This window comes from Dendronephthya gigantea, unplaced genomic scaffold (assembly GCF_004324835.1).
Source record: "Dendronephthya gigantea isolate DGI-Jeju-01 unplaced genomic scaffold, DenGig_1.0 000098F, whole genome shotgun sequence".
NCBI lineage: Eukaryota > Metazoa > Cnidaria > Anthozoa > Malacalcyonacea > Nephtheidae > Dendronephthya > Dendronephthya gigantea.
The window spans coordinates 196974-217780 of NW_021163108.1; the positions used below are offsets into that span (position 1 = coordinate 196974).

The following is a 20807-nucleotide window of genomic DNA, read 5'->3' on the forward strand; positions in this document are numbered from 1 at the left end:
TAATTATCTTGTACTTTCATCCTTTCCCACACCCTCCGAGATTCTAAATTATCACATCTCATTGGGTAGTCATGTCCTGTCTTCATTCGAGAAAAGGGAACAACAAAATCCCCTGTTTATATGTTCCCCTTTCGACGTCTTGGTCCTTTCTTTAAACACTCTGTTCTTTCGTCCTATTTATTCATTCTTACAATACCTATTTTATTCAATTTATGTGGCTGATTTGGCATGTTTCAAACCCTCCTTTGGAAATTAGACATGCTCGGAATATTGCAATTTGCAATGTGGATGAGGTTGCAACTATCTTATATTTACCTTTTTCAATTGCATGTTGTCCCTTAAAAGTTGTTCCATGTAGCTGTCTTTAACAAGTCAGTTTTGCCGATGTGAAGTAGTCCAGGTGTGAATTATTGACTGCACACACTCATAGCAGTACTCTAACATATCAATCTTCCTAGCTCATTCTGATTCAGCAAGTGAATCTGGGTCTGAACACCCAAACTATTTTTTAACACGTACAACACCATACAAGAACATATCACATGCAGTCTTATTACTATATGGCAGCTGAGGTAAAATTAAATATCAATAGTGTAGAGAAGTCCCACTGGATGTTAATTTGCTGTGTTTAAGGTGCAAATTAAATAAGATAGATAGATATGAGATAATAGATCACTAAATGAGGGAGCATAAGACTGTTCAAAGACTTACCCAATACTTTTAGTAAACTACAATCTCATATATAGCCACCATTTCTATCCCTAGCTGTTAATCTATTTCACTCAAAAATCAGTTGATCACCTTTATCCCATCTTTAGGTAACAAATATAAAAAATTTAAACAGGACCATCATTAATTGTCAAAATCATCATTTGACCATCATTTTAAATTATTGTAAATTAAAATTACAAATCTATATTTCACATACGTCAAAACAGGGAATATCACACGGTTAAACACAGTTCTTTAGTTTATAACAATATTTCTTAAAAGAATGCACATAATATATCATAATTATATAGCAACCCCCATGATGGGGACTCCAAGTTTTATAATAATAATATCCCACACATTTTAAACAGAATTCGACCTTACTATCTCTTTCGTGATTTTTGAGTCATGGGAACTCGAGAGTTCTTCAGTATTTTCAATTGTCGTTCTATTGCTTCCCTCATATTAATTTTATCAGGAATATGTACAAATCGGACCTGTTTTGCCTGAACACACATTTGTTCTAAACGAACCGTTTCCGATCTCTGGTTCGTAAATTCAACATTAATCATGTTAACATTCATATATCCATCTACTTGTGATATTTTACCCTCTGCATAAGATTCGTTTCGTAGTTCAACAATAGTTCTATGTCCCTCGCAAGCTTGTAATAACGCGATTAATGTTCTTTCCGCAAGAGCTCTTTCCCTTTTGCTGCCGGCCATGTTTAAATTTAAATATATATATTTACATAAAGTATTTCAGGTACATCATAATTTGCGTGCTCGGATCAGTGCGTGCTTGCTTCAGAGATAATAAAGATAAAATTGCACGTGTATTTTTAAAAAGCAAAATTATGGAAGATAAAGAGTTCAGAAAGAAGCGAAAAAAAATTTCCACTGGTGGCCCTTCAGGTATAGTTGGTATAGTAGAGTATTAAATAAGATCTGGACCCTAGTCGCGTATGAATAGACATAATTCCGTTGAGTTTCAATGCTTACTGGAATTATTAAATTATAAGTCTGAAAATAGAAAGAGAGTTGCCAAAATAAAATCCTTTAAATCCTTGAATAAAAGAGAAAGTAGAGGTTTCAAAGTAGAATGAATTATGAAAAAAATAAATAAATACTTAGAGAGAGCTTAGAAATTCAATATATTTTATTATTTAGTAGGTAACCTGTGTAGGTAGTCTCCTAGCTTTCTTGCAGTCACATACAGTATATTATACATCCAATACAGGTACACTAAAAATTCAAAATGTCTGCTGGTGAAACTTTTCCACTTTTCAATTGTGCAATGAAGTAGAATACAGGCAACTACAGAAATTGTAACATCATCAATATATTGCCAATGCATGCATGTGTACATGACATTTCTAATTATGAAAATAAAATGTGCCAGTTGTCTATCATGGTTGCCACTTGACAGGGCTACTGTAAAAGTCTACATAGATTCACCAAATGTTTCAACCTAACAGATTGTTTACAACTACATTGTGTAACATTAACAAATCTGTGAGATTATTGGGAATGTAAGTATTAAAATTTAACTTAGCACATGCCCTTTAGGACAATTGAACCAGATTCATTCAATTAAGTGCAGATGAATATGTTTATTATTTGTAGGTAAAAAGGTAAGGAAATTGAAGAAGAAATTCTCAAACCCTGTAGAGGAAGAGAGAGGTATTATTATTTTGTCATCTTTTCTCATATGCAAATTGATGCATCAAATATGGCTAGCACATCGTATACGTATTTTGTATCCTTTTACTAATTGTTTTCTCCTACATTTTCAGTTGAAAGTGTTGAACAAAATATTAAACCCAATGAAATGAATGAGTCTCGTGTCATTGAGGGCATAGACAATACAGAAGAGAATGAATATGAAGAACACACTTCCCTTAACCCAACAGGTACAGTAGTAGCGATCAATAATCTAACAAGAGTTCTACTGTTCAATTTTTTTTCCTTAAAACTGTTGTCAGACAATACAGAAGAGAATGAATATGAAGAACACACTTCCTTTAACCCAACAGGTACAGTAGTAGCATCAATAATCTAACAAGCGTTCTACTGTTCAATTTTTTTTCCTTAAAACTGTTGTCAGACTAGTTTTATCACTGATATAAAATGATAAATTCAATCGCCCCATTATTTCATCAAATTTTTTTTGCTAAATGTTTAAAAAATCGGTAGTACTGGTACCAAATTGTTATAAATGTTGCACACATATTATTATATACATAGAAAATAGAAGTATGTGTAATATGTGAACTAGGTTCTTACTCTTTTTCAGCATTGTCAACAAATGATGACACATCCTTTGAGTCTTTAAGAGAAAGTGTGTCGGAAAAAACGCTAAGGGCTATTTCAGATATGGGCTTTGTAAATATGACTGAAATCCAACATAAGAGTATAGTGCCATTGCTCAATGGAAGGTTTGTAATAAGTATAATTTATATTGCTGTGGTGCATGCAGGTATTATGACTTCAGAAGTGTTTTGTTTAATAAACTAAGCAGAACTGGGTATATAATATATACCCATTAATAATACAAGATCATCTGAACATTTCTTTAATTGTCTCCACAGGGAGAATTACTATCTAGAGAAATACATCCCTAAAGGCTAAAACTACATACACGGATGAGGGTTGTTTAGTTCTAGCCATCTCTGAAACGGTTTGACTAAATGAAAATTCAAAACAAGAAAATTGACAATTCAATGCAAATGCTTTCACTTGTGGAATGTGGGAACATACTAGTTGTTTGTGCTTGTTCAGATAAGCAAAGTTTTAAGGATTATATTGGATTTTTTAGTGTAAAGGCAGATGACATTACTGTATTTTGTCAGTGTTTTTACCTTAGTAATCCTTCCAATTTAAACTAAACTACACATATTATAAACTTTATATTATAAAAAACTTTATATTATATTACATAATGATAAATGTTCCCTAAAGCATTAGAAAGCTTAGTAAAAATTTCTCGACTTAAACATGTGGTGTGCATGTGTCTATAATAATAACTGCTACACAACACAGCATGGGATATACTTAACTTAACATAACATTTGTCCTCAGTTCAAATTTCCTGCAAAATTTTATAAGGAAATTCCAAACATTCCACTTTCCATATATATAATGTGCAGCTCTAGGTAATACTAGCTGCATAAAGAAAAACCTTTCTGATGTTGGTTTTAGAAGAAGCTCATGCTGTCCGGGCTTATGACGATAAAGTGTCAGAAAATTTTTGTCTTTAAAAATTTTGCCATAGCAGTGATTACATGAATTATATGCTGTTTTTATGTAATTAGCCATAATCATGTAAGGAAACGCCTTTTACGAAATAACCACATATTTTATGCTGTTTGCTTCAACATTTTATGTTCAACTTTTTTTTTCGGGAGGGGGCAAATTAAGTGCAACATTTGCATTCTATGTAGTTGGATTATGTTAATCTGAGGTTATTACCCCAACCTCATACCCAGGGTTTTATTACCTACGCTTCACAGCATTATCCCATAATACCACATCTAGTCTGTAGATAGTGTTTTTTTCAAATACGTGCATGTGCTTAAGTTTGCATGATTTCCCTAGCTTTTTACCTAAATATTTGTTGTGTAAATATCAATCTGCATTTGTTTCACAATACATTTATTATGTAGAGATTTACTGGGTGCAGCCAAAACTGGAAGCGGAAAGACTTTGGCATTTTTAATCCCAGCGATTGAGCTACTTTACAAACTTCAGTTTAAGCCCAGGAACGGTAAGATAATTTCTATGCTCAAAACGTTTTGTTATACTTTAAATTAATATAATTAGATCATATTTAGCTATGAAAATCGTCTATTGCACTGCAGGTGGCGACTAAACCTTCCCCCGCATAAACAAGGAATATAAGGCCTGGGGAGGACTCCCTTGGCACCTAATGTTCATTTGCATGGTTTGCGTATATCTGCATGCTCCATGTGCTTATGTTTTGTTCATCTCCATGTCAATCGTAGCATATAAAAAATGATCAAACGTATTTTGCCAATTCCGATTCGATTCGATTTAACCGTATATTCTCTATTTGCTTAAATTATCAGCCGAAAACGATTTTGGTTCATATAATTATATTGCTTATTTTTTAAGATCATAATTTTTACTGGAGAAATTAACTAGAATTTTTAAGGTTACCCAAAGTTCATCTAAGGTTCATCGGAAGTTTAGTATAGCCTATAGGGTTACCCTCGCCTTTAACGATGTAAGATATCTCAAAATCAAATTTGCTATCGTTTAAAGCGCGCAATAAGGTATTCTTTGACATACAGTAGATCCGCATGCCGCTTTCTTTCTTATCATATAACGATGTTAGCAATATTTTTTCTCAGGCACAGGGGTAATCATAATTTCCCCAACACGAGAACTTTCCCTACAAACATTTGGCGTGGTTACAGACTTGATAAAACACCACAATCACACGTATGGCATCATTATGGGTGGAGCCAATAGAAAGAATGAGGCTGAAAAGCTTCAGAAGGGCGTCAACCTGTTAGTTGCAACGCCAGGACGACTCTTAGACCATTTACAGGTGAACGGATTTTTTAAAATAGCTAAGGCTATGTAATACACTGTCAGCGTGTTTTTCATGTTGATAATTTTTGTTCATCATTAGTAAGTATCATGTTCATGATAAACATTATATTAATATTATACTATAGATATTTAATGTTAGGTTTGTTGAATTCAACGGAGTTCTATAGGCCTCTCCTAAAGGCCCGTTTACACCTGCAATTTTAGGTGCGATTTTATCACGAAGGCCAACTCAATGAAGAAAAAATGTCTTCGTGATTTTCCGAACTTTCAACAGGCAATGAGAAATTTGCCAACGATTTTTCCGATGATGATGTTTGTCGAGTAAATTGCATCCCGCCTCTGTTTAACAAAATTTCGATGAAAATACACTTTTTATTTGCAAAATTTAAGCATTTTTAAGTTGTTTTCAAGTCTAAAAATTACAGATAAATGTGGTAAATATATCCGAGGTGTTTGGTATCTAGTTTTTTTTTTCAAGAAACTAGGGTAATTTTTGTGTTTCCAGCGTTGGTATTAATGTATGCATTAAAAATATTTGTGAGGGTTGCCAGCCTTAGGATAATTATACACATAAGAAAGTATGCGGTACCCGCATTGACTGGGCTCCCTCTGATTTTATGTGCGATTTACTTCTTTTGATGGATGTGAACAAGAAATTAATTACGAATGTACTCGTTCACATCTATCAAAAAAAGAAAATCGCACATAAAATCGCAATTGTAAACGGGCCTTAAAAAGGCGGTTTTCCACTAGGCGGAGTTTTTCGATCGAACTAAATTTTTCACTCGATTCTCTTTTCAATTGTGACCGGTGAAGGAAATCCGCTACGCTCGAATTATCATAATTCTTGGTTTGCATTTGACGTCATAATGTTTGCATATGACGTCATAATCAGTCATCAGCAGTGAACTCTAATAAGACTGGAACGATAACTCAACAATAAAGACTAGTCATTGGATGAAGCCGATTTGAATATAATTTGCTGGTTAAGGCGGCAGCCGCGCGAGCAAATCAAGCCTTCAAAAGAACTGTGCATGGAGAGTGAGAATTCCGTAAAAATCGTATTTTTTGGCAAAAATTGCCAGAAAAGTGCAATTTTTATTTGACCACTTCAACTTTAAACAACGAAGTTACCCTTTTTTGATAGACCTAAGTAATCCGCATCATCTTACTGTAAAAACCGGCGAGGTACCAGCTTTGTACTTGAAATATTTAAAGAATTTGAACGGGCCGAAAAAAAACTTCGCCTTCAACTCGCAAAAAAATAGGTTTGCACCTTTTCACGTTCATAAAACTTGTTTTTTGTAAAATCTAAGTGTCAATGCTTGTTTTAAGCTTTTATTCATGATCAGATGAGATGGATTTGTATATAAAAACCGGCGTTGTTTTGGTGGTGTAATTTCAACTCTTGGCCTTCATGGCGGCCATCAGTGCTGGCTTCAAAGATGGCGGCCAAGTTATCGTTTCAGTCTTATTAGAGTTCACTGGTCATCAGTGATTAGGCGCCATCTTGGTTGATTCTACAAAGTTCTGCTTTTCAAGAGAACAAACTGCGTTGATTTACTTTTTCCTTGTTTATTTTGTAACTGCTTATCATCTCTGTCATATATTGGGTGGGAATAAAATATAGCAACGACGAAAAAATTATTTGTGCAATGTTTTGAAAAATCAACCAAGATGGCGGCAATTGCAAACCACCTATTGAAAAGAATGTCAGACGAAAAATTTCATTCGCTCGAAAAATTCCACCTAGCCTAGTGGAAGACCGCCCTTAGGACGTCCTTCTCCAGGACACTAATTCCACTTCCGGTACTCGTGCAATATCACAAACATTTATCAGTCAACAAATGTATGACGACTCTTTTGAAGTTATTCATTATTTTTTCTTAAATTAATTGGAATTAAGAAAATGCAGTTATTTCAAACTAACTTTAAAGGTTAATCTGGTTCAAAAAGAGTTGAGATTTCGCTAAAAATTTAAGTTTATAAAGCTATTTACGGCACATTTATATTTGAATTTGATAGCTCGAGTTCGTTGTATTTGATAGAGGGTTTAAATATTTAAATAGCTCGAAATGCACGCTGAAAGCTAAAGCATTAAAATGCATAATTCTTCCTTGCAGAACACGCATGGGTTTAAATTCAAGAATTTGCAATGCCTCATAATTGATGAAGCTGATCGAATATTGCAGATTGGCTTCGAAGAAGAAATGAAACAGATTATTCGAATTTTACCAGGTATCATATCAGACTAAAGTAAGCCCCTAAACGATCAGAGAATGGTGTATGAAGCCCCGTCTACACTACACTCGACTCGATTTTATAAAATGGGTACCCGTGCCTATTTCATCTGTGCTCGTCCTTTGTTTAGCACTAATAAATTGTTTAGCACTAACTTTGAACACTAATAAAATTGGGTACGGGTACCAATTTTAGCCGTGCCGTGCCAATAAATTCTGTCTGGTGTAAACGCAGTTTGAGTGGCATATCCTCCTAAAGCAACCCTTACTTAGCCTAAAATAAAAAAATGTGATAAGATAGCAGCAATACACTTTGTGAGAAGGATAGGAATACGATTTTAGTCGGTCGACTAAATATTTGCGTGTGCGATGTCATTTTTAAGCGATTTGATTTGGCAGACTTGCAATCGGAATATATTCAAACAGATATTTGAGGATTAAAATCGACCGGCTAAAATTGTACAACAAAAAAGTGTCATGTGCGCCTGGCAGCCTTGTACCCAGGCGCTTTAGTGGAAAAAAGATATAACGTTGCATTCAGCTGTTATATAGAGGTCAGCTGAAAATTATCGAGCGCGCGGGGATGCTTGGGGTGCGTTTTATATTTTACTACTAAAGTGCCTGGGTACGAGGCTGTACGCCTGTCTTTAGATGTTGATTCGACTGTTCGTGCATGCAAAAGGGAATTGTTTCGCATGCACTTGTCGAGGTTTCGTGTATGTATGAACAAAATAATCTATTTCGATTCAAACTAGGTCGTCGAATGACGGTATTATTTTCTGCAACACAAACGAAAAATGTTGAAGATTTAGCGAGAATATCATTAAAAAAAGCTCCATTGTATGTGGGCGTTGATGACAATAAAGAAACAGCAACAGTTGAAGGCTTAGAGCAGGTTGGTATAATTAACTAGGAACCATCTTATTAGCCGCCTCAGGGCCGGTTTACATGGCGTGAGTTATCCCGGCTAGGCGAGGTAAAAAGCGCATCACATCATTAGTCGTTCATTATATGTAGTTCTCACCTCGCCTGGCCGGAATAACTCGCTCCATATAAACCTACATTTAAACAGGCCCTTATAATACACATTAATTTCTTAAGCCACGTCTATCATTCAAATTAGACCAGTATTTTGAACTTTAATGAATGGGTAAATCGGGGAATTTCCACTATCTTTACTACTTCTGCATGCATACTCATTCCAACAATGGTAAAATTAATTTCGAGACTAGCCTTGATTAGAATGTCATTTAATGATACGCAGTAAGTCAATCGAAATGCTTCAATTGAGACCATTATTCGTTGTGGCATTTATAGAGTTTTAGTGTCTTCAAGTTATGACTATGAAATTTAAGGTATAGCCTACTCAAATGTATGACGTCCGTGACATAACGTGAAGACTTATTTTTGTTATTTCTAGGGTTATTTAGTTGTGCCGTCAGACAAACGTTTCTTGGTCTTATTTACGTTTTTGAAGAAGAATCGGGATAAGAAAGTAATGGTGTTTTTTTCATCTTGTCATTCTGTGAAATATCATTCTGAACTTCTTAACTACATTGATCTGGAGGTGCTTGACATACACGTGAGTATGGATTATGCATCGTTTTTTTAAGTCATACAGGCCTTCGAAATGGGAGTGGGGGTTATGAATTTATCAATTATAACTGCATGAATTTCAAACTTCCTGGTACCATGTATCACGCCCCGATATATTCAATAGCAATTAATCATCATCACACCGATGTGCATGTGCATGAGAATTGTCACGTTGACGTCAATAACGGAGGATGTTTACGTTGAACAATTGCTTTGCCAAAGCTGATTTCGTATGTATACGAGGAACAAGAATAGCAAGATCAAGAAGTCAACCTCTTGGTAACTCAGCCACTGCAAACAGACTCATCTGAAATTGTCATGTCACTTAGATGAATCGTGAACCGCTAGCTCTGATAAAAGTGTAAATTAACCTGAATTAAGATGAATAGAAAACTGTCTGAAGAGGTGCTATATTATGAAAAAAAAACTTTTGAAATCCTCCATGGAATTATTCTCGCTTAACGGTAATAGTAGCTAATGGACAAGGATTAGAAAGAATTGGAGGTTGTTTTTTTCATAGGGCAAACAAAAGCAACAGAAGCGTACAACGACATTTTTTCAATTCAGCCAAGCAAAATCTGGTATCTTACTTTGTACTGACGTCGCAGCTCGTGGCCTTGATATCCCTGAGGTAGACTGGATCGTGCAGTTTGACCCCCCTGATGATCCTAAGGTAAAGTTGCAAGTTATATATATATATATATATATATATATATATAATAATATATATATAATATATATATATATATATATATATAACTTTGGTTTTTCACACGCGCGAAGGAATAAAGATTTTATCGAGAAATATATATAAATCTTGCGCATCGTTGGAAACCGGCAAACAACGATTTTTGCCGCGTACTTTCATTTGCCTCCGCTGTAGTTTCATCCACTACTAAATTTAAGCGATTATTTAAAGATAAAACAATCTGTAATTAATTAGCGTGTAGGTACAAGTGTTAAATACTTACGTGGTGTACCTACAAGCTAATTTACTTATTGATGTCACCATGCAAACATACAAGACCTATATGTTACTATAAAACAATCTATTGTAGAAAATACATATTAATTACGCAAAACAAATAACAAAATAATGTTTTACGCGAAATAGAGTTTTAACTTATAAGCACCGTTCCAACCACACTCCAACAGTTTTTACCTAGTAATAATTTTAAATTGAAATATCTTCGTTAAGCGTCGTATGTGTCTTTGATAACAATCGAATTAATATGTTTTAGTGAATTGGGCGATATTTATTAGAGATATTCACATATTTTTAAAAAAGAAGATATTCCGATTGCTAGGGTAGCCTGACCCAATTTTATTAAGTGCCTTTTATTTAGTTCGCTTTAGATTGTAGGAATCAATAAGGATCAACATAGCTGACGTGTAAATTGTGCTCCGTAATTTTTAAAATTTTATCACCTATTTGAGCTCTCAAAATGTGGGAATTCGAAGATATTTCGTCAAGTGATTACAATTCGTACTTAAATTATGATGGCAAGCGAATTAAATGGTCACATAACCTTGAGGAGCTAGTGAAATTCGTTGAAGACATTCTCAAAATATCTGGCAAATGGTCCTCACCTGGTGGCACCGCACGAAAGTTTCCAAGTTCTGATGTGGACCTAACTTTGACTTGGTATCGCGGAAAACAAAACACGTTATTACTGCAAGGGAAAGCTGGCATCATGTTAAGAGACGATTTAATCAAAGTTTGCAAAAAAAGGTACAATGCTAACGGTATAAACTCCTCTGATGACCCGAATATAATATTATCTGCTGATCCCTCTCACGTTAATGCATTGAAAAATCCAGCAGATTATGACAAAAAAATTACTATAGATCGGGAGAGTCAAACTGATCAATGCATCGCAGAAAGGCGTCCGTGTGATTCGGTGGACTTGCTAGAAAACATTAAGTTCGATATTGAAGTCTTTAGTCAAGGGTCGACTCTTTGCAGAGTTTGGAATGTATTACTCAAATATGTTCAATTAATGACTTTGTATCCGAAATAAGTCGCCTTAGGGTTGAGCTCGGGGACGAAAAGGAGAAAGGTCGAAAATTAGAATCTGATATCCTGTTTCTTAAACAAGAAATTTCATATTTGAAATCGAAGGAACAAATGTATGAAACCCTCAATAACAAAATTAGCAATGCGAGAAATATCTGTGCGGAAACAAAGCCCGTACCGCTTAAAGAGCCTTTACATCCTAACTGCTCAGTCGAAATCCTAAATCAACCACCCGCATCAATTGTCATAACCAAGGAACTTGTCCCCCAAATGGCACCCGAGCTACATATTAGTAATGATTTAAATTCAAATCATCATTCAAAAGGATCTCAAAATTGTATACCAGAAAAATTGCAACCAATGATCAACCAGAAAGCACATTGTTGTGACCCAGAGCAAAAAATTACGGAACGATCATCGCCTATTAGTAAAGGGAAGGTATTAACCTGTGATCCAAGACCAGATTTTAAATCTCGCAAGTGTCTTTCTTATTTACCACTTATAAACGCACCCAATTGCGATTATAGTCCTGTCAACAGTGCAAAATTTAACTCTAATAGTGTGCAAGAAGATCCCACAATTAGTCAAGTAATATCTACAAACACAATCCCGGTCCGAATCACCAGTCGCTGCGATAAGCGTAATATTTACAGCAACCGAGAATGTAAAGGAAGGAAGAAACATGGTTACAAAAAGAAAAACCATACCCGTTTTTTTCGACATACGAGAAACCACAGTCGCCCCCCTGGATGGAAAGAGAAATGGAATGCTTATTTGGACTTCGTTCACACAAGTTTGCATCCCGATCACCCGAGTATGTCTCACCGATTACATCCCGATTACACACGATTACACCACGATCTCCCGGAAAAGATACTCATATAAATTCCATTCCGCCCTCCCAGCCACCTCTGACAGGAAAGGAGTCACGATGTGTCACTTATGTTCCCCCCATTATGTTGGCCAACGTCATGTCCCTGGTTTTCAAGATTGATGAGCTAGCGTATGTAATTGATAAACATAATCCTGATCTTGTTTTTATAACGGAAACCTGGTTGAAATCTAACATTCCGGGCAGTGTAATTAACATTGATAACTATAGCTTGCTCAGACTTGATAGAACCGAAAGAGAACACGGTGGAGTGTGCATATATGTGAAAGAAAAACATACATGTTAGAATATTTGCAGTCATCTCTGAAGCGAAATACCCGAAATGTGGACTGATTATCGCAGGCGACTTTAATAAATTGCCTGTTGGGCATATTTCTCGACAATTCCAACTCAAACAAATTGTTAACTTTCCAACAAGAGGCTCGAGTAAATTGGATTTAGTTATGACAAACCTTGCTGATTTTTATGATACACCTTTTTGTGCCCCACCACTGGGTCTGTCAGATCATGTAACTGTTCTTGCGTTACCTAAGCTCAGGTCGAAAGACATTCAAACGACACAAGTATGCCATGTACGTGATAAAAGACCTAGCACTGTACGACGTCTCGGTCGGTTTTTCTGTGAAGCTCCATGGGATCTTGTGATCACTCCTGAATTCAGTTGTGAAGAAAACCTAGATACTCTAACCAACATTATCAACTATGGATTAGACACTCTGGCGCCACTAAAAACCGTTAAGATACGGGAAAATGACCGACCGTGGATGAATTGTAATCTCAAATCGCTGATCGATAAAAGGCAAAGAGCTTTTGCACAGAATAACGATATTTTATACAAACAGTTGCGAAATAAAGTTAATAGAATGAGGAAAAAGTGTCGAAAAGCATATTACGAAGCTAAAGTAAAGGATATAAAGCAAAGTAAGTCTAAAGATTGGTAGTACGAGGTGAAACGTTTGTGTGGTCTTCCGTCAGGATCAGGATGTAATTCCATATTTTCAAACTTAGAACACGATATTCAGGATCCTGTCACACTAAGTAATACGATTAACAGTACTTTCTTGGAACCCATGCAAGGATATCTCCCTTTAATAATATCTCACCCATGACAGAGAATAACGCTACGATTGTTGTGACTGAAACGGAAGTGTGGACACACGTACACAGCATCAAATCGGGTAAATCAAGTGGTCCTGATAACTTACCAAACTGGGTTCTGCGGAAATTTGCAACTGTATTGGCATCTCCTATTGCAACAATCTTGAATGGTTCTTTTAAAGATGGCCGGTTGCCTTTGGTTTGGAAATTGGCAAATGTTTGTCCGATCCCCAAAAGTAAACAAGTGTTAGACATTAACAAAGATCTTAGGCCCATCTCATTGACCTCAACTTTGTGTAAAATTGCAGAGGATTTTGTAATCACGAGGGATCTTCAACCGACGTTAATGAAATGTATTTATCCTAATCAATACGGGTTTATACCAGGATCAAGTACCACCCTTGCATTGATTTCTTTGATCCATCGTTGGTCAGAGACAGTGGACAAGGCGGGTGGGTCTGTGCGAACACCTCTAACGGACTATCGTAAAGCGTTTGATCTTATAGATCATAATATACTTTATGAGAAGTTACGACGACGTGATTTGAAACCATCGGTTCTAAATTGGATTGTCGATTTTCTACGTGGAAGATTCCAAAGAGTGAAGCTTAATTCAAACTGTTTTTCTACGTGGAAACCAGTTAATGCTGGGGCTCCACAAGGGACGAAGCTTGGTCCGTGATTATTTCTAGTAATGACTAATGACCTCTCGATCTCAGATGACCAGTTCATGGGTGATATGATTAAATATGCTGATGACACCAGCATTTGGGAGAATCTCACTTATCAAGTTAATACCAACTCTATCCAAGAAGTGACAGATTCTATTGTGGATTGGTCCCAACGCAACAAGTTTGAACTTAATCCGTCTAAATGCAAGGAAATGGTAATTAATTTCCAACAGAGTGAGCCTGATTTTGCCCCTATTTTGATGCAAGAACAAATCACTGCTCGAGTAGAAAAGGCAACAATACTGGGCGTTTTGATAAGCCAAGATCTAAAATGGAATGGACATGTTGATAAAATAACGACGAAAGTTGCCAAGCGTCTTTATCTATCAAAGCAACTCAAGAAGTCTGGTCTTGACAGTAACGATTTAAAATGTTTTTACATTGCATCGATCAGGTCGATTCTCGAGTATGCTTGTCAGGTCTTTCATTACGGCCTGACAAAATACCTCTCAGACATAATCGAAAGAATCCAAAAAAGAGCAATGCGTATCATTTTTCCTGATCTATCGTATGAAGATGCTTTGGCTACTCTTGATATGAAGCATTTGTGGGTGAGAAGAGAAGACTTGTGCAAAAAACTTTTTAAATTAATAGTTAACGATGCAAACTATAAACTCCATCATCTTTTACCTATGAAAGTTCCGGATATGTACAATCTTAGAAGTTCGAAACAATTTTACATTCCTAACTATCGTACAAACAGATATAGGGACACGTTATAATATCCAGTCTCTTAAATGAATAGTAAATTATATAGATGTTTTTTACTAGTAGTGTACAGTATAATTTTTGTAATGTTTTTAAATTGTTGTATAGCCTCATGCAATTCAGCCGATTGGCTGCCATATGAGTATTATTAAACGGTTTATCTATCTATCTTTCTATCTTATAACCGTCCTGCATCATTTTGTACATCATGTATATGTTGGCTTTGAACACACCGAAATCGAATCCATTTATTAATATATTCCCATGCACTGATCTAAAAAGGCACACAATTCCCATTTGACATTTGTTTATTAATTTTTGTCCACGCAGAAATTTTCACCCTCCTAAGAATTTGAGCCTTTACTAAAATAACCCAAAACGTGCGTGGCTCCGTACAAATCATAAAATTTACTCTAATTTACAGACTATTAGAATTTTACAATAGTACATAGCTACATGTAGTCGTACAATAAATTACTTACAATAGTGACTTAGAAGTACTCAAAATAAAACCCGTTGTGCCCCAGTGTGACCCCCCTTACACTACATTTGGTTTATTGGCACGGCACGGCTGAATTCTATTTTAAAAAAATCTTATAAAAAATTTTATTTCGGCTCAGACGTACAAAGGTCGCGGGCATAGATAAAATTGGCAGAAATACCCATTTTAGCCGTGCATGCCAATAAATCGAGTGTATATAGTGTAAGGGAGTTACACTTTTTTTTACGCCTTGATGGATCTCTTTAAGTGATTGGTTAATTATCTCAAGTGATTGGTTAATGATTGGTTAGTGATAGGTTAATCATCTTAAGTACACCATACAGGACAGACGTAACCTATATAGTTGTACGAATTATAGAAATTATGAGAAATAATGACATATTAAATATATCGTTCCTTTATCAGGAATATATTCACAGAGTTGGGCGAACAGCGCGCGGTGCACACGGAAAAGGACACGCTCTTTTATTCTTACTTCCTGAGGAACTGGCTTTCCTTCGCTACTTAAAACACGCAAAGGTAAATGTTGTACAGAAAAATAGGTTTATTACGATTGGCAATAAACCCTCCAACCACGTAAGGTGTGAAATCGTCCTGGCGTGTGGTTTGGAAGCTGTCAACAATAAACTTAGGGATGTCGGAATTAAGGAGATAACGGGTGGTCAAAAGCTCTCATAACGAGATACGACAACGTCAAACTCACTTATCTACGAAATAATTGTTCGGCCATGAGTTAAAGATAGTGAGGATGAAGTTCACTTGCCTATCTTTCCTCATGATCGCGAGGGTCAATTAGCCAACGAGAAACCATTGTTTTCAACCGTTTATTCCCTAAACTTGTCTGTTTCCTTGTTTAGGTTCCTCTTAACGAGTATAACGTGTCGTCGTCCAAGATTGCCAACATTCAGTCCCAGGTAAACCGTACAAATGAATCGTAAACCAAATATTTTTGACTATTTTCTGAAATCTTTTTTTGAAAAAGACCATTTGAATGCAACAATAAAGCTAGCTTAAAACTTGAAATTTCTCTTCGGTATATTATTGCATGCTTTTACATAAGCACTTAATATTCTAAGAAAAACTGAAGTATACCAGTCAATAATTATGCCATCAACATACGATTCTTATCACACGAACAAACCAGTCCGGTTGGACGTGGTCAGTTGGTGACGTGTTGGCAAATACAATTGACAAATTTCTTTTGGACCTTTTCTGGAAACTAATTGAATTTCTTCTATTCGTGATTGTAATCTTTGATTTTCATTCCAGCTTGAGAAATTGATCGCAAAGAACTACTACCTACACAAGTCTGCGAAGGAGGGCTATAGGTCGTATCTTCAGGCGTACGCCTCGCATCAACACAGAGATATATTCAGCGTGAATACGTTAGATCTGCAGAAAGTTGCAAAGGCTTTCGGTTTTCAAGTTCCCCCTGCTGTAAATTTAGGTATCCTTTTTAGGGCTTGAAAGGGCCTGTTTTAATGAGGGTTTCGCATTTAAAGGCATAAACACACAAAAGTTCACAGAAACTTTGCAGTATTGTGATGAGTGGCGAAAATTTAAATCAGTCAGTCAGTCAGCGAGTCATTGAGTCAGTCAGTCATAGTATAAACTTTCCGGGGGGTGAACTTGATATGTGTTTTTAGCGATATTTTGTGCATGGCCCGATTTTTTCTCGAACTTCGCAAATGTGCATGTGCCATCGGGCCTTGATCAATAATCACAATGGAAAACACAAGGAGCGACAGAGTGTTGTAACGCAAAAATCGAGTAAATTCTAGAAATTCTACGCAATTTATAGATTTGTGTTATGCATTAGGAGCATTCAGTAAGACACAGATATCATTAGGACGGTAAATTCATTAAACAGAGAGCTAGGAAGAAACAACGCTGTGCTGTTTATTTATAGACATCTCCTTTATACTATAAAGCCCGAACATCCGACGCAGTACTGAAATAATTTTCTATTATATATACAGAGAAGGAACGAGACCGTAGCAATGTTATTTTGAAATTTTGAAACAATTCAGATGTTTATATTGATTAACGTGCAGGCATTACAGAATGTTTACATAGTCTAGGCAACTAAAATAGAATTCAATAATAGTCAAGGTATATGAGTTTGTATGCATTTCATTTAGGAGAGGTAAACTCAACTGTTTTAGGGTAAATTGACCATGGCGGTCAACATGGTAACGCTGCCGAAACATAATGCAGGGCGAAACATTCGAAACTGACCACACCCAAAAACGGCACATTCACTATAGTGCTATCTGCCAAACCAAAAAAGCTTTGACTAATCTGAGTTGCTTATATGGTTCAGAGATGGTGCTTTTAGGGGTGGTCATTGGTAAGTAGAAAATGCCAATAACACTAATACTTTACAAGAAAATGACCATGTATTACTCATGCACAAGTGTCAAATTGTGGCTTACAACTTCAAATAAACATATTCACATTTCGTACATTTTTAAATATATTCTCACTGTTTGGTGTAAAAAAGTTAATATTTTGTGACTGAAATATTAATTTGAAAATTCCCATCTTTATTCCCCTGTTTATCAGCGAAAATCGTTTGAATCCTTCCAAATATGAAAGTCGGTCGAGACCAAACATTCACGTTTTTAACAAGTTTCCAGAAGTTTTCAAGGAGATTTAAACAGTTTAACCATGGACAACGTAAAACCTCAACTTTGACCGAATACGGCACCATTGTGTCATCCCCTGTCGGTTATAAACAATTCCGCGTTGTTATTCTTACATTCAAGACCTTTTAATTTCAGCATTAACAAATATGACCTTTACAAAGGAGTCCGACTTTAAAAATGAATGAAATATGAGAAATAGCAGTATTTTACCATGAATATGCACACGAATCGTTCGAAACAATCCGTATAGATTTTCACGCGAGGAACGTGATAAGGAGGACCTGCCAGATGGATTGACCTCTTTTCGCACAAAGAAAAAAAAGCTGCATGCAAAAACAGAGGCCCAATAACTGTAGTTATTTACTGGATAGTGCCAAAGCGTTCTATGTTTTGTGTATTTCAGATGCGGCTTTCTGTCATCTGTGAAGATATTCACCCCCCCTGTCAGAGCTCTGTCCCGTTACTGGTGTATGGTAATTTTCTTGTAAAGTATTATAAAGCGTTAGGCATTTTCTACTGACCATATAAACATCTCCGAACCATATAGACAGCTCAGATTAGTCAAAACGTTTTGGTTTGGCAGATAGCACTATAGTGAATGTGCCGTTTTTGGATGTGGTCAGTTTTGGGATGTTTCGCCCTGCATTATTCTTCGGGCAGCGTTACCATGTTGTCCGCCATGGTCAATTTACCCTAAAATGGTTCAGTTTACCTGTTCTAAATGAAATGCATGCAAACTCGTATACAGGTCCTTGACTAAATGGCAATATCGCGGCGAACGTAATTTGAGTACTTTAGAGTATGATTTCTCCAAGCTTTGGTAGTAAATTTGTATCTTTGGATCTACCATCTACAATATCAACTCTTTAATTCACATCTATAGCTATAAACAAATATTTATTGAAAATACAATCAACTTCAACCCTGCTATAGGAAGCATACAAATTTTGCCATATTCGTGTGTGGTGCTGCATATTGAGCAATTGTAATATTAGCCGTTTGACCACGTTTGATCCGGGTATGTTTAACCTGCTTCTTTAGATTTTTATTGGCAAAAGTCAAAATCCTGTATGTTGCGACAGACGCCTGGTTGCCTTGGTATCGGGAGGGCACTCAAATTTTGCACTATCCTTGGATCCCTAGTTATTATAGTCTATAGATCCGCTTTCTGGTGTGATATTAGTCTCCATGCACTTGTCACGAGACATATGAATATCTGTATGTAATATTCAATCGTAGAAAAAGTACCCTTGACAAAAGAAATAGCTGTCCACAGCAGTAAAGGAGAGCGACCTCGAAAGCGTGGAGGTGGTGGCGGATTTGGTATTGGTTACAGAAACTCTAAAACGATGAAAAAAATTAAGACTTTCAAACATAAGAAGGTTAACAAAGATACCAGACAGTTTAGTAGATAGAATGTTCAACGTGTCTGACTGCACGGTTTTATCGTGAGCAAGATGCATTGGGTGGTCACTTTTTTAATCATATAAACAATTCATATAAACAGTTACCGGTCCTCTATTTTTGATGACAGAACCTATACGTAATGACAGAACATTTTCCCCTGAGTTTCAATACTTTATAGACGGCCATGAACACGCATAAGGCCTGCATGTTTCAAACGTTGTGGTGTTTTAAAGTATCCACAAACTCGGAATTCACAAGAAATCCACATTATACCACAAAAGATTTAAGTTCTCTAGTCTTTTGACCTTAGTTTCAGCGTTGCTAGATTACCGGAAAAATATTATTATGGTAAACTTCAGTTCAAAGGGCCGCTTATAAAACTTTTAGGCTCATTTGTTCAGTAAGCTATCATCCCTGATCAATGAAACAATTTGATACGAAGTCACCGAGGAATATTCTCAAAAAATAGAAAATTATTTTTACAAAAACTCTTTTAGGGCACAGAATACCTATCAGAAGGACAACTCCATTGTTTTTTGCGTAAGTGTGAATTTTGAGTTGTCCTTCTGATAGGTAGTCTGTGATCAGGGCCCATATCTGGCATCAGCACGAAAAAATTCGTCATGTTTTTTCGCTTCGCTTTTTCAGGGAGTTCTCGCGACCAAAAAGTGAAGCACGAAACATGGCGGATTTTTTCGTTCTTAACAATTCCGAAGTGAATATCTAGACGTTATATCTAGTCTCCCTCCATTCGGAACAATCAGCTTCCAGTATATCCATGCTCTATCTCATAGGGTCTGAGATTCACAAATTTTATTGAATTACGAGTGATTTTTTTTAATTAATTAACAACTCTATATAGACTATAGGGTCACTAATGAACTAATCCCTTGTAAAGTAGCTATTCTCTAAGACGGTTAAAGCTTGATTACGTTTGTTCTATGGGACATAGAGTCCCTCGAACAAGATAAAAGATCGCGAGGGGCTCCATGCAGTAGTGACCATATATTTTATTCGAGGGACTCTATATCCCATAGAACACACGTGATCTTACTCTAACCCGTACGTAATATTTAAATGTATATTCAGTATAGAGGGCTACGTACAGTTGTAGATAACATAATACTACATGCAGCTATATTTTAACAAACTATTGGTTTGTATTATATTTCGATCGATTCGCAATCGATTATATAAATGATGCACCGCGCACGATTTATTTACATTAATACATAATACAACTACAAATGTTGTTTTATTCACTGTTTTGTTGGAATCTGTTCCGATGAACTGCTCCGATTTCCAGCAGATCTAGATCCCCCCTAAATTGACGCCCGGCCATGTTCGGTGTGTATGTTGCTAGGGGGGGTTGTTAGGGGGGGTTGTATTCGGTAATTTTGCAATTCTAAGTTACCTTCAGCTCTCCCCAGAAAAAGTAGCCAAAGAGTTCGAGCTGTGCACCACAACTCTTGGGAGACAAAACTGTGACTCAGATAAATGACTCAGATAAGTGACATACACTTTTCAAATACTAGTATATTTCGCGCCAAAACAGACATTCGACGACGAAAAATAATAAAGAAATAAACAAAACCTATGCAAATTTTCAACTCCGTCGCCGGAGTAATAATTTCAAAGAGAAAAACATTCCTTTCAGGGTCTCGAACCTCCGCCTTGCCT

General features: G+C 36.1%; 1 protein-coding gene across 1 annotated transcript; it reads left to right on the top strand.

The window, feature by feature from the left end:
- Positions 1–1536: 1536 nt before the first annotated feature.
- LOC114534199 (ATP-dependent RNA helicase HAS1-like) lies at positions 1537–20574 on the top strand. The gene is made up of 14 exons (XM_028555752.1): positions 1537–1625; positions 2337–2393; positions 2507–2623; positions 3007–3148; positions 4376–4476; positions 5084–5283; positions 7412–7526; positions 8284–8423; positions 8949–9110; positions 9645–9797; positions 15478–15591; positions 15930–15986; positions 16342–16519; positions 18987–20574. The coding sequence occupies exons 1-14, from the start codon at positions 1568–1570 to the stop codon at positions 19133–19135; spliced, it is 1743 nt and encodes a 580-aa protein (XP_028411553.1). The 5' UTR covers positions 1537–1567; the 3' UTR covers positions 19136–20574.
- The last annotated feature ends 233 nt before the right edge of the window (positions 20575–20807 follow it).